This window comes from Xenia sp. Carnegie-2017, unplaced genomic scaffold, assembly GCF_021976095.1.
Source record: "Xenia sp. Carnegie-2017 unplaced genomic scaffold, XeniaSp_v1 HiC_scaffold_21, whole genome shotgun sequence".
Classification (NCBI taxonomy): domain Eukaryota; kingdom Metazoa; phylum Cnidaria; class Anthozoa; order Malacalcyonacea; family Xeniidae; genus Xenia; species Xenia sp. Carnegie-2017.
Window position 1 is genome coordinate 4,943,387 of NW_025813484.1, and position 15,016 is coordinate 4,958,402.

The 15,016-nt window shown below is 36.4% G+C and overlaps 3 protein-coding genes across 3 annotated transcripts; all 3 read left to right on the forward strand.

Moving 5' to 3' along the window:
* Window positions 1–2,270: 2,270 nt before the first annotated feature.
* On the forward strand, window positions 2,271–6,351 carry LOC124444579 (neuroendocrine convertase 2-like). The gene is made up of 6 exons (XM_046995191.1): window positions 2,271–2,439; window positions 3,074–3,202; window positions 4,434–4,492; window positions 5,194–5,282; window positions 5,672–5,850; window positions 6,301–6,351. Exons 1-6 carry the CDS (start codon window positions 2,371–2,373, stop codon window positions 6,349–6,351), a joined length of 576 nt encoding a protein of 191 aa, XP_046851147.1. The 5' UTR covers window positions 2,271–2,370.
* On the forward strand, window positions 6,349–12,796 carry LOC124444580 (proprotein convertase subtilisin/kexin type 4-like). Its single transcript, XM_046995192.1, has 8 exons — window positions 6,349–6,494; window positions 6,739–6,845; window positions 8,500–8,606; window positions 8,776–8,899; window positions 9,563–9,873; window positions 10,900–10,965; window positions 12,145–12,619; window positions 12,733–12,796. Exons 1-8 carry the CDS (start codon window positions 6,432–6,434, stop codon window positions 12,794–12,796), a joined length of 1,317 nt encoding a protein of 438 aa, XP_046851148.1. The 5' UTR covers window positions 6,349–6,431.
* On the forward strand, window positions 12,792–14,514 carry LOC124444682. The gene is made up of 2 exons (XM_046995309.1): window positions 12,792–12,903; window positions 13,115–14,514. The coding sequence occupies exons 1-2, from the start codon at window positions 12,811–12,813 to the stop codon at window positions 14,246–14,248; spliced, it is 1,227 nt and encodes a 408-aa protein (XP_046851265.1). The 5' UTR covers window positions 12,792–12,810; the 3' UTR covers window positions 14,249–14,514.
* Window positions 14,515–15,016: the final 502 nt, after the last annotated feature.

Consider the following 15,016-nt stretch of genomic DNA (forward strand, 5'->3'; position numbering starts at 1 on the left):
CGTGGAGATGTGGTAGGCTGTCGTAGCTACAGACCCCAACGAACCGTCCTCGGGCTCGCTCGGCCTTCAGGAGGCGTTCGATGTCAACGCTCGAGAGCGGGTAATCCATCTTCCATTCTTTATACTATAATCATCACATCAGAACTAATTATGCTAGCATAATTATATATGCGAGCATAGTTACAAGAAGCACAGCGGGGTCTAAAAGCACAAGGTGCTGATTGCCAGCGTTAATCAGCTCTCGATGATGCCTGTAAACATTCTCGAGGTGTTGGAGCACTTCTACCGTAAGTGGGCAGCGGCCGCGATGAGCAATGCCGATTTTGCCTGCACCGCGCACGGTAGTTCTTTTCCCCATGTCGCAAACGCTTCTGAGACATTGCTCTCCAGCGAGACATCGGCAATACCGAACTCCAGAAGTGGAAAACCTCATTCGCAGACCTTGACCCCAGAGATCGAGGCGAGCCGCTGCAGCAACACCATGGCAGGCAACAAAGCTCCTCCGGAACCCATCATTACGAGATGTTGCTCATATCATCTTTTGGCACATTAAATCTGATGAAAATTAAAATATCAACGGTTCTTAGATCCAGAAAGATCGGATACCCTTTGGAAATGTACTCTCAGTGTTGAATTTCAACCAAAAGAACACCTCATTAACTTGTTGGTAGGGCGTAGACGCACAAGTCAGGCTTAACAAACACATAATTGTTAATGCCGTCGAGTGTCTGCACGAGAAGGCTTGAGATGGCTGTCAGTTGTCCTATACTCCACAGCGGAAGGTCGATCCGCATAAAGGAGGACTGCCCGCCGACCCGCGCTCAGGTCTACTGAATAGGGAAGGGTTTCACGATTCCGGAGGAGCCACCTGCGGCATCCCACGATTTACCTCCGCAATCGCCTAAGCCAAGGATGAGGGAGGGCTATCTTTTCATCTTCAAGGTCTTACCAGCCGGCACCCTCACTGAACTTGGCTCTGAGCCCGCATGTAGCTGAAGACTATACCGTCATGACCGGCGTTGGCCAGAGTCTGGTTTATAACTTTGATGCCCGACCTCTTTGTATGTCCCCGTGAGGATGCTGAGTTTGCGGTATCGCTGTCACCACTAACAACGTACAGCTTGATGCTTTCAGGCCGACCCAGATAAAGGGCTCAAACTGGGCACTTTCGCAAACTTCTATCCCATAGTGTTGAGGTTCCTTAACCCGTCATCGGAAACCTTGGGCTCGAGGAGCCGTGACCCTGCGAGTTATTCACCGCGGATAGGTACGCTTTTCATGCTGCCATGTTAAACTGACCAAACAACCCACCAAATCGAATTGGAGATACAAGCCACTTGATAGCATTCTACGACGTTGAACATGGGACGATTCTTGACAACCCAAATCCTGCAATGCACGTAAATATAAAACTAACTCCATATCTGTGCTACAACGAAAACCCATTTGGATGCTTTTTCACGGGTTGCTTATTGTGAGCCAGTTGCTTCTCTCAGCCAAAGTTTTGGCATATACATGAGAATCACATATTTTTACATCATAGGAAGAAGTGACCATCGCTTAATTTTCAAATGATTCTACTTATTAATTCCAATGTTTATCTGTGTGGAAAAAATATCCAGTTACTTGGTGTTACATTTACTTGGTTGTGACAATTTTACTTGCGTTGTGATTATATGAAAAAATAATTGTGACTATTTTAATTGTTTGACCATTCCATCCTTGTGATGATTATCTTGTGCGTGAATTTATTTACTTGCGTTGTGACTTTATTTATTGTGTTGTGACTTTATTTACTTGCGTTGTGATTATTTTACTTGCGTGATTATTTCAGCTTGTGTTGGTGGATTACATAACTTGTGTTGATATTTTACAGCATTGAATCTTATGGGCCACCATTGATATGATTATTCCTACCATGGCCACCCTTCAAATTAGAATTGACAGGACCTATTTGCAAGGTAGTGTAATCTACAACCGTTGACAATCTCATCCTTCTATGCCCATTTTCGACGAGATTCTGAATCGAACTAAATAACTGTTTTTCATTGTTATTTTTTTGTTGTTTTGTACAAATGTGCAATGTGCATCATTATAAATTTACATTTGATTTAGCTTATTTCATTCATTTGGTGCAAATTATGCAATTTTTGTCGATTTTTTAACATTGGTGGATAATATGTGAACTTTTGAACATGCCGACATGAACTTATTTAAAATTCATCTGGCAACATTGGCATTGAGTATCAACTTCCTTCAGCATAGTGAGCATACAGTGTTAGCATCTATTGTTTAGAGCATATTACAAAACAAAACTAAACATTTCTTCAGTGTTTGTGTATGAGAAGCGTAAAAACCTAAACCATAAGCATGTTTGCTTCAAACCTTATGTCATTGTTGTCGCTAGTTTTGCTGATATCATTGATTTTTCAATGTAAGGTAATACTTTACGCTTTCTAATTGCATAAGAAATAGGTCAATCCTGCTGAAATTTGTTCGAGGCAATATCATCGTGTTATATTGTTTGTCGAATATCATTTTTTAACTCTTCATGTTCTTACTTCTCCATTTATAAATTATAAACACTCTATACACCTCAACTAAGGAATCAGATGTCATTGCTAAATTCAAGGAATAATCTCTATTTATAAATTATAAACACTCTTATACGCGTCAACTAAGGTATCTGATATCATTGCTAAATTCAAAGAATAATCTCCATTTATAAATTATAAACACTCTTATACGCGTCAACTAAGGTATCTGATATCATTGCTAAATTCAAGGAATAACATTTGGGTGTTGCCAAGCTTTTGCGTACCTAAGCGTCGCAAAAACATTTAAAGCAAACTAATACTTTGAAATAAATCATCGTTTCTTTATTTCGTATTGAAGTAAACTCGTGAACATATCGGTTCGTTTGTATGAACTAATTGATCTCTGAATATGATATTTTAGCTATTTGAGCTGCGATGTTTTGCACTTTTGACCTATTTTAATACCTAGAACATGTTGTGTCGTCAAGTTTTTGATTAGTTAACTTTGCAATTTGGAGGATTACTTTATTTCTTAGGGTAAGGACGATGTTTTTGATCATAATGTCAAGAGAGTTTGGAAAATGGGATATACAGGCAAGAATATAACCATCGCTGTCGTTGATTCTGGATTGAGATTTACTCACAAAGATCTAACTGCAAGCTACGTAAGTGAATTTATGTTATCATGTAATTTCAACGTAACTGATTCCATTGGTTTATGGTAGGTCAGTCTGTGTAAAGCCTAAACACGCAAGGCAACAGCTTTGGCGACATAGATGCCAAGGTTCAAGTTTGCTCATGCGCGAGATTGCCTGTGCGACATTACATAAAGTGGTCAATCATCCTTTGGAAATTTTTAAAATTCGTTTTCAGGAATGGAAGTTGAAATTTAATTTTATTAAATATACTTTGAATGAAACATTTGTTAAGCATGCTTTTGTTAAATCAGTAAATTTTAGCTTTTGTTTATGTGTGAAATACATCGTATTATGCGTGTGAGCGCGAGACGTAATCCTGAGGAATGTGTCAAACGCATGCGAGAGTTATGTATGGTAGCTGATTCGCGTCAGCCAGTCGCTTTGAAAGTAGAACATATTGAAGTTATTCCAAATATTGTAAGCTGTTTAATTGAACGTTTTGACTTTATTTAGCCATCATTAGGACTAAATAAAGTCGAAACGTTGAATTGAAATGCTTACATTATTTGGAGTTACCGTTGTTATGTATTTTACGACATTTTTGAATTTATTGGTCGCTTAACTCACTTATTTTTGACTTCCGAGACTCGACTGACGTGTATCATGTTTACTGTCACAACCATCACACAGAAAAATTTATAGATAATATATGCAAAACGAGTGGAAGATTAATGAATTCGTACTCGTACAGGAATCATTCAATTTCATACGACTTATCGATTAGGGCAACAAGAACTACAAAACGAACCTATTAACCTAAATGCATGGAATAAGATTGTGGCTGATTGTCCATGATCTACGTTCTATGGGCTATTAACATGTTGGTGTGTTTCAACTTTAACTTGTTCTCTTTTGCCCACATATTTATTTGTTCTGAGTGTATATTCATCATTCATGTATGTATAGTAGCTGAAATAAAAGCCAAAATGAAGACTTAAGCAGCTCAATGATCGTTGAATAGAACCTTCCAAGTACAAGTTACGCACCAAGCGCGTAATTTGTTACACAGTATAGTGAATATACAGTAGGTCCACTTCGTGTGCAACTGGCCACTGTATATTTAATTTTTAGACGACTTACGCGTTTTATGTTGTTTACGTATTGTGTGATAAAAAAAACAGGCTCTCTGATCTTATTATTCTGTTGTACCAAAAAAAGCACATCTCGTGATTAATTTTTCTTTTCTTACAATACGCAGGATCCCAAGCTGAGTTATGACTTTGCAAATAATGATAAATATATTTCAAATTCTGACGAGTAAGTACAACATCTTGTATTGCAGTCTCAAGCAGTTCTAAATTAACCTTTCGTTTTGATAATATTTGATTGCACCAAACAATTAACAATTCTCCTCTCAACTCAAAATAACTGCAGTTTATTTTGAACTCAAGTAAGCATTTCTTTTGTTTTACATAAATTCTGTCAATTTTTAGTGAAACCATATTTGTGATAATTTTACTTAGTCAGCTTATCACACTTAAATGCGGAGTGGTTCGCATTCCATTCAGAGCCTTAAACTATGCATAACAACTCTTCTCAACTTGGATAAAATTCTTTTCTGAAAAAACGACAATTTTTTGTATCAATTCTTATTTTGCATAAAGCGTTAGCTGTCGTGAAATGCCACCCTAAAAAATGAAGAACTTAAACTGTCCATATTTTAAAAGGAGCGAGTTGATTTTCCTTGAACTGTTTTGAAAGTTTAGCAGTGACCAGAAGTAAAAGAGCGAGTGAAGTATACCTACTTTTATTAATGAAAGAAGGAAAATGTTGAAGTGTCAATGCAATATATATTTGGAAGTTAGCATTACTCCAATAAACAAATTTAACTTATTGAGGACAACTATGTATTTCCAAATCGTGTTGCCCAATTGCGTGATTTTCATATCATGCAGAACTACAAACTTTTATAGAAAAGATAAATGCCGTGCTTTTATGTAGTGCCTGTATTTTATCAGGTCTGGTACAAATTGTGCTGGAATAATTGCTGGTGCTGTTGGAAACAAAATCTGCGGTGATGGCATTGCTTTTAATGCAAAAATTGCAGGTACTCGCTATTAGTTCGCTTTCATTGTCTTTGTTAGATGCAAACAGTTCATTGATGACGCAAAACAACTGACACTCTGTTTAAAGTAAACGTTTATTCTTAACGTTTGGCAAGTGTTACATGTTATCATCAGTAGAAATGTTGTGTTTATTTTTTTGGAAGTCGTAATTGATTATAATTATGTCAGTAGAGGTGGAGACGTTACATAAAAAACTTTCTCCTTGATAGCATAAATAAATGATAACAAAAATTGTGGAATCATTCGATAGTCACTTAATCTCGGTCTTTAAAAACTTGCGATAGATCTGACTATGATGATCGTTGTACTTTTTAAGTCATCTTCAATCATCTATTTTATTGTTTCCATGCTCTTTGTTTTTTGATTTCAGGCATTCAAGTAATTTCTTCAAGTTTTCCAAATGACACCGTTCTTGCTCAAGCTATGTTCCCATTTCATGGTCGCGGCATCGATATTTTTTCAAACAGTTGGGGTCCTCCCGATACTGGATTCATAGTCCAAGGTCCAGGCCCTTTGACCGAGCTTGCATTTCAAAATGGTGTAGCAAAGGTATGATTATTAGTTGGCTTTCTTGTCTGTTTTCGTTGACTAAGCTCAAACAATTATAATTAAACTTTCAATTTACAATTTTCTGAAATGAAATTGTCGAAAAGATTTGATCGACGTGTCCATTTTAAGCAATGAGTTTGAAATCATTAATTCAATTCGAAACTTGACAAATTATAAACTATTCAAAAACAAAGATTGTCATCCAAGAATCTTTCGTTTCTATAATTGAAATATATAATTTTTTGAGTGCTTTTCCCATCTGTAAAGGAAGAAATGATTAAAATTTCGTTGGATAAACTAATAATGAATGCGTAATTAGGTCGTGCAAACTTATTATGCATACATTATGTAGGCGTCATTTATGAAGCGGAGGTACAATGTACGTGCAACCTCTTTGAGAGTGCCTAATTTTTCAGTTCTTTATTCGTTCGTAATTTTTGCTTGATCAAGGGACGCAATGGTCTTGGTTCAATCTATGTCTTCTCCTCTGGAAAGGTGTAGTTTTCGGAGATAACTGCGCTTTCAACGGGTTCGTAAACAATATCCAAACGATTGCTGTTGCTGCTCTTAACAGAAATGGAATGCCGTCGATTAAATCTGAACAATGCAGTGCTGTCATGACAGCTGCTGTTTGTGGAAATTGGGTATGAATAGCTGAGCTTTCGCCTACGATGATAGAAAGCATACGCAAGAACGCTATATAGAACGCTAAAGAAATTTCCTTTGAAGCCTTTTGCAAACTTTATTTTGAATGACTAAAACACATAAACACAATTAATATGAACAATGTGGAAATCTTCTATATGAAAAATATAAATAATATATAATATACCGTATGATGACAATTTTGTTTTATATGATAACAGAATGTTATTTTGTACTATTTAGGTGACTACATCGGCTGCAAACGACAAAGCTTGCACCACCAAATTTGGTGAAACCTCATGCGCTGCTGCTGTGGTGTCCGGAATAATAGCACTTGGTCTTCAAGCGAAGTGTGTACCTAAAACGTTATGTCATATCTTTTTATTAGATCACTCAACATTTACCGCCCTTAACGACTTTCAATATAAGTAGTTCACGATAGTGGAGTTATTAAACATACATGTGTAAAAGCTACACCATATGATTAGGTCGCTTTGCTTTTCATTGTTCTGATTTTATTCAACTACATCAATGCATGCGTTAATTATTATTTTTTCAAATGTACTTTTTTATATGCAATCTCTGTCCAAAGGACAATTTGGGGCAACAAACATAGTTATGGTGTGGTAACTTTGATACCTTATAACAAATAAGTTTTTAAGACTTTACTCGACTTGTTAATTATTAGGGGTCGATCGAGGTGCAATAGTTATTGGAATTTCAAAGTATTATCTCTATTGACTCTATTGGGTTGAAATGTTGAAAAAATCTTATTCTGAAGATGACTACCGCTAAGGTTGTCGAAACGTCACTCAACATCAACAACAACAATCCATCTCAGGACTATACTAACCTGGACGATCTACATCTACAAACATGTAACGATACTAACGGGTTCTAACCATTTACTTTAATGTTAAGAGAGTCTAAAATGAACGAGTTGTCAATTTTTTGTAGGTTATCTGTAAAACAAGGAATCGGGGAACGGAACTGGAGGAATGGGAAAACCCGGAATCCGTAAAACCGGAATGAGAAAAGCTGGAATCTGTAAAACCCGGATTGAGAAAAACTGGGATCTGTAAAACCCGGAATGAGGAAAATTGGAATCTGTAAAACCCAGAATGAGAAAAGCCGGAATCTGTAAAACCCAGAATGAGAAAAGCCGGAATCTGTAAAACCCAATTGAGAACTGATTAACAAAGATGTTAGATTAACGGATATCAGTCATTTACCTTTAATTTGATATGGAAGATGAGAAGTTTATATAGGACTAGATAGATTAGTTTGCTAAAAGTGGAATTTTAAAATTTAAAAGTGGTTTACAAAATCCCCATAAAAGGCATTGCGCTTTGCAATCGAAAAAGTTAACTTTTACTCATTCTTTTTACTCGTAATGAACAAGGATCCACTACCGCGGTATTTGATAAAACTATTTGACTGACAGTAGTCCTTACTCAATGGTTAATAGTCAACAGTCCATAGCCCACAATCCAGTCTATAGACCACAGTCCAGTCAAGGTTTCAGCACATGCACTTTTCTCATACCAGGTTTTAAAGATTACGGCTTTTCTCATTCCGGGTTTTACAGATTCCTGTTTTTGTCATTCCAGGTTTTACAGATTCCGGCTTTTCTCATTCCGGGTTTTACAGATTCCGGCTTTTGTCATTCCAGGTTTTACAGATTCTGGCTTTTGTCATTCTGGGTTTTCTTATTTCTCTATTCCATTCCTTTATTTCCCATTCCTTGTTTTACTGATAGCCAATTTTTGTATGGGTATTGGTATTGTTTGCCTAAAAGTGTAACTTGTGGTAACTCAATAGCGATGACATAATACAGCCACTTCACAACTAAGTTAAAGTTCAAAAAGCGAACCGCTGCAATTTTTGACGTTTTCGTGAAAGACAAAAATTACAATCATTGCTTGCCTTTATACACGAAAACTGTTCATGGTTAACGTAATCATGAAGAACTTACCACCGATAATTTAAATGTCGATTTTACAGAAATTCGTTAACTTGGCGAGAGGTTCAGCATCTGATTGTGAGGTCAAGCCGAATGGACAATGTTCATGGGAATGTGAAGAAAACATTGAACAAAGCAGGATTTTTAGGTATAAATGACAAAGATGGGATTTGAATTTTGTACAAAAGCTCATGTCAGACATATGTAATCAGGAAAAACATGTTGATATATAGCTGTATATCGTATCTAAATAAATTAATTTACATATGCTGTCAATAATGATGCCAATTCTGCATAATTTTCTTTTTTATCAATAGTGAGCAACCAAGTGGGATTTGGTTCTCTTGATGCCTCATTATTTGTAAAGAATGCCAAAAAATTCAATCAAACACTGCCCTCGCAATTGAAATGTGAAGTTACTGTTTCTTCTGTGCCACTGACGTAAGTTTTTGACATCGATCGATCGTCACTGACGTAAGTTTTTGACATCGATCGATCGTCACTGACTTAAGTTTTTGACATCTATCGATCGTCACTGACGTAAGTTTTTGACATCGATCGATCGTTACTGACGTAAATTTTGACATCGATTGATCGCCACTGACGTAAGTTTTTGACATCTATCGATCGCCACTGACGTAAGTTTTGACATCGATAGATCGTCACTAACGTAAGTTTTTGACATCGATTGATCGTCACTGACGTAAGTTTTTGACATCGATTGATCGTCACTGACGTAGTTTTTGACATCTATCGATCGTCACTGACGTAAGTTTTTGACATCTATCGATCGTCACTGACGTAAGTTTTTGATATCGATCGATCATCTCTATAATTTAGGACGCATTTTTTTACATTTGATCCCTTTCAGCTACTGCTTACGGCATTGAACGAAAGTTTGTCAACCACTTTTTACTGCTTTATTCACTATAAAAAGTGAAATATTTCATTTCTTTTAAACCAAACGTAGCTACTTGAATCACGATAAATTGGTATGTCGAATGTAATTGTTCCAAAAAACCTTGGAAAATTAACAGCTTCTTTGCGTTGCTTCCGATGAAAGAGGTCACCTGACATTGTAAATTGTAAACATTTACATTTTAGATCTCACACCACGACGTTTAATGTTTCAATCAACAAATTGAACTGCAAAAGTGGGATCATAAACCATCTCGAGCACGTTGTGGCAACGTTTGACGTTGATTATTTTAAACGCGGTGTCCTTAGCGCTTATATTCAATCGCCAAGTGGCACTTTGTCAAAAGTCATTAGTGCTCGCTCGATGGATTCCCTTACATCGGCAAGAAGGTTCACTAACTTGAAAACGCTAAGTCTTCATTTTTGGGGTGAGCCTTCGTTTGGATCTTGGAAAATTTCTTTAAAAAATGAAATCCCCTTTTTTGGGTTTGGCAAGGGTAAGGAAAGTCTAATTATTATCTTAGCATCGAGTCATCTTGTTTTTTGCACTTATTTTATATTAGATAACTGTAATTTTTCGTTATAAAAATATGTGAATACGATTGTGCATTTTGTGTAGTTGCAAGATATTACATGATCAGAAAGCAAGTTTTGTGAAAACGCAATTTAAATTGAAAAGTTTCTTGTGTGAAGACGAAAAGTTTCAAAAGAGCTGTGCAATTCCAGAAGATCTATTTCGGTTTCGGTTATTTTAGAAGAAAAAACCTCCCTAACGTTCGGGTTTTTTCAGGAAGAACAATACAAATGTACTTGCTCAATGCAAACGCGTATTTTTTGTTTTTTCGGAAATATTTCAAGATGGGGCTATTTTTGTGTTGTTTTGAATATGGAAAAAGGAACTTAACTATTTTGCTCTCCCGAAATTTAATGGTTATTTTTGAAACGTTTCTGCCTGCAATAGGGCTGGCATTTTGCGGCCGTTAAATATTTAAGAAATAGAAAACATTTCTAGAGTTTCTGTAGAGTTATACAAACATACGGCAAAGTTTGAGAGAAACGAGAACTTGCGTGGCAAGCCCGAGTACGAAGTGCGAGTATTTCCAAGCAATTTTGAGTTTCTCCCAAACTTTCACAAGTGTTTATATAATTCAATAGAAATAAGTAAATATTTTTTTATTTCGTTTATAAAATAGTCTTTAAATAACAATATTTAAAAGATAAATTTATTGCTTTTAATAGCATGTTAAATACATTCAAACCATGCAACATGCGAGATTCTTGCAAGACTGAACTCTCGTGCATTATTGAGTTATACACGTTTTTTCTAGCATTTGACCAATCACCACCCGTGTTTTTAAAAGGCTATTTTTTTAAATCAACATAAAACCGAAACCATCGCTGTTCTTTGGCCAATGAAGTTTTTGTTTCATATAAATGGACCAAAAAGACGATGTTTTCGGTTAACCATACTGATTTAATGAACAAAAAGTTTTCATCTTTCAATGAATTTTTATTTTTGAAAGGTACAATTTATCGATTTCGTCTTTCCCTGTATGGCACGGCAGACGCCCCATTTAACAACACATCAGGTACAAGTGATGAAATCTACATTGTCTGTTTTTCTTTCAAATTAATAACCTCAAACATCCCTGCTTATCTTCAACTTTTCCATGGGTCTAATTTTGTTTTGGGCTTCTTCATCTACAATAAAGTTGATTTTTACAGGGACCACGGAGCTCATTTTTTTTGTTGAGGGGCCATCGACCAGCCGTATTGGTAGCCCCCAGCCTCCCTCTCCCGCTCTGTAGTACCTGCATAAAAGTTAAGAAATCTTTAAATGTGGGTTGCAGTAATTTAGCTTTACTCTTGAGCAAATACAGCTTAATTAAGAGATGGCTCTTGGAGATACCGTTCTGCACTTTAACTTCCCTTCATAAACACCGTTCAGTATGAAATTAGGGGCTTAAATGTCCACGTTTGATATAGACTAGCTGAAGGAAATGCTTCAAACATTTCGCATTTTCCAAATCAAAATTTTCACCCACAAATTTGCTCGTAGCTTGTGGCTTGTGACATACGAAAAGCGCTCAATACCCTCGTGGTAGAGGGAATGATAAATATAAAAAGTATGGAAACTGACTAAAATCTCCTTCGCTTCTGCTCTGAGTTCAGTCAAAAAGAACTGCTCACAGGCGTGATAATAGTTGAACAGGACATATAGGGTTTTTACGGTATAATTAAAGCAAAACAAGTTAAAAGTACTGTCATACATTAATTTTTATCTTAAATTTATCTCCCATAAGCTTTCTAAAATCAAAGCGACATTAACTGAGTTACAACAGTCTTAAAAACGTAATCGTATTTTCCATAATTTTCAACGAACATGCAATATACCCAGGTTTCAACCATTTACTATAACATCTTAGCTTCTAAAACATAAGTTTACTTTTCAAATGCCGAAAACTAGTCGAAATAAAACATATTTAGTCAGTGAACGTCTCCTATTAGTATTAATTAGGAGGAATTATTACTATATAAAACCGAAACGCTATATCTGTGTAGCATTTTTTCTTATTTTTTATAGCATGATCTAAACAACATTTACCGAATCACTGGGAAACAAGTGCAAAAAAATGAACAGTTTTGCGTAAATGAAGGATAGGATTTTAGTCTGTTAAAACATAGATTGCATCCATAATTCGCTACTTCTATAATAAGTCATTTCATTTCAAAATTACTCAACAAAGCGCGCTTTTGAATTTGATTAGGTGATAATTGTCAGCAACACAAAAAAGTCCAACTTCTGAAGGCGATGGATCTTATGCTTTCCAAAACTTTCAAGATTCCAATGCTTGGGGATATTGCATTTGACATTGAAGATCTAAGGCAATTTGTCGGAATTAGCTTTGGTAGAAGACGTTGTGCTATCACTCAACTGGAAGTAGCATCTACGAAGGCTTTTGATAAACATGGCCGCCATTTTTCGAGAAAATTTCAATGGTCGAACTTGATCACACTCTACGGCGATGCGATCAGGAATATCGAATACTACGTACATAGTTTTGAGCAGCTAGCAATAACTTATCCATATACGCATGCCCAAGAACAAAGAACATTTGCTAGGAAAGTTCTTGAACCTGATGGAGTTGCAAAATGGCTGTATGACATAAATTTTCTTTTCCTTGGAAGAAGAGGAACACCTTTGACAGCTCATCAACCTCTTATGATCGTCTTCATGAACAGGTAAAACAGCACGAATTTACTCTATGAAACAGAACTTAAAGATTTAACTCACGTTAATGTTTCGTCTTGATTGAAAAGCTTATTAACAGCAGATTACTTTTGTATCGTTGCAGATACAGTAATGAATCATGTCTGCAGCCATATAAAGCTGCTGTTGACAATATTGGCGACAATTAGTACTTCTTCAACAAATGGGCTTTATGCTGTGGGCCAAGGCACTTGATGTAATGGGAAGGTCATCGATGCATCTTGCAAAACTGTATGATTTACGTACATCTGCTCAGGTGACTTTTTTATTCTTGCTTGTGTACTTGTTAAAGTTTCTGTTCCCATTATTTCTCTCCTACACTTCCGTTAAATTTTATCTTCTGTATCATTATCGCTCTTTTGCTGTAGGGGCCTCTTGTCGTCATTTTTATCTCATTTTTCTTTTGTTGTCTATATTACGTCTTTATTACTTTATCTTTGTTCCATGGAACGATTTACAATCTTTAGGTATCGAAATTCATCAGCTCCACGTGCAAATATAGCATTCCTCATTCAGTGACAGTGCAGTGTCGCGGAGGACGATATATACATCCATCATTGGTTATAAAAAATGAGTGCAAAAGGAACTATTATTTGTCAGGACATGTTAAGACGACTTGTTTGAAAAGACAGTCTGAATGCTTGGCATGTTCGTGTTATGCAAATGGCACTGTCTTCACTAGCATTCTAGTCAATGATACACAAAAAAGCGTTAGTACAGGGTTTCAGTGCGCTGATCAAACTGGGCAGTGCAAGTGCAAGCCCAATTATTACGGCAAGAGCTGCGATAAACGCGATTGTATGTGGACATCTTGGTCGAAATGGTCTTCATGTTCCAAGGCATGTGATTACGGGGGCGTTACAAAAAGAGTTAGATCACATAAAGTTGTTCAGGTGGGAAAAGGAAGACCATGCATCGGATCAAATGAAAAAAGCAAGCCTTGTTTCCTTGGTTGCTGTAGCGGACAGTTTCACTGTTCCAACACAAAAAAATGCATACCTCAAAGTTACCGATGCAATTACAGACGTTATCAGTGCGGGGATAACCAAGATGAATTGTCTTGTCGCGAATCATGTACTTCTCGCCACACACCCTTCAATTCAGATGGTGGTGGTAGTATGTTTTATCTTGATCGCCATCACCTGAACTGCGGAGGCAGCGGTAACGTCATGCAATCATTTAGGTTCAATCGAAATCAAAACCACCAATTCAGATATACCTATACATGCTGCAGGCTCACTAAAACAGTGTGTTCTAACTCTACCAGACGAAATGGATACACCTTTGCAGGCAATGGTGATACTCGTTATTTGGACAGACAAACAGTTTCATGTGGCAGTAACGGGCTTCTATCGAGCTTTCGCTTAGAAAGAAGAAACGGAGATGTGAGATATAGTTACAACTGCTGTTTTTTTTCTGGCTTTAAATCTTCTTGTTATAATAGGTATACTGCATTTAGCGATGAAGGAAGTGGTAGAAATTACTATCTGGACAGGCATCATATTCAATGCCCAAACAGATATTTTCTAACATATTTCAGATTGACGCGATCTCCCCCTAATTATGGGTATCACTATCGTTGTTGTCAAATTCGTGGCTGAATGGGATTTTTTAAGATGGCTTGTAATGTTTTACAAGGAACTAAATTATATTTCTTTAATTCAATATTCGACGACGTCCAATGAAAAAATTACAATCAGTAGGAAATTACAGAAGTAGGAAAGGTAGGAAAGGTAGGGCTCTTGCTGCTGTATGTCTGTTTCATTTTCCCAAATTATCAACAAAAATTTTGGTACAGGTAGTTTTGACATTTATCGTCTTGATAATTCTTTTCGTGTATTATTACATTTTCTACTTTACACTATCATATGACGTTTTACTCAATTGGTGGATTGCAACCATCTCCCTGGGAGTACGAGAACAATGGAATGCTCACCATGTTGGATGAAATTTGCATTGTAAATAAAGAAAATCTTTTGTTGAAATCATTCAACATGGCGGCTATGACGTAGCTTGCAAACTATAAATTGCGTAAGGTAAAAAAACCCATGAAATACAAGCTTTATAAGATATCAGCCCTACCCCCCTCGCCTTCAACAGGCCTGTATCAACAGCGTATAATAAATAAGGATCACGTTTAAGTCAAGCTTTTTCCAAAACTATTCAAATGACAAAACTCCTTGTTTAAAATTTATTTAGTGTTCGCATTAAGTTCGATTCGCATGGAAAATCGACCTAGGCCTAATAGCCTGGAGGCCGTTCTTAAAAAACACGTTCGATGGAAATTTATAGTAGAATCAAGAAACAGAGCTTAAAATTACCGTCTTGTGATCCGCTTTAAGAATATCGCTGTTTCCAGCTCAAATATA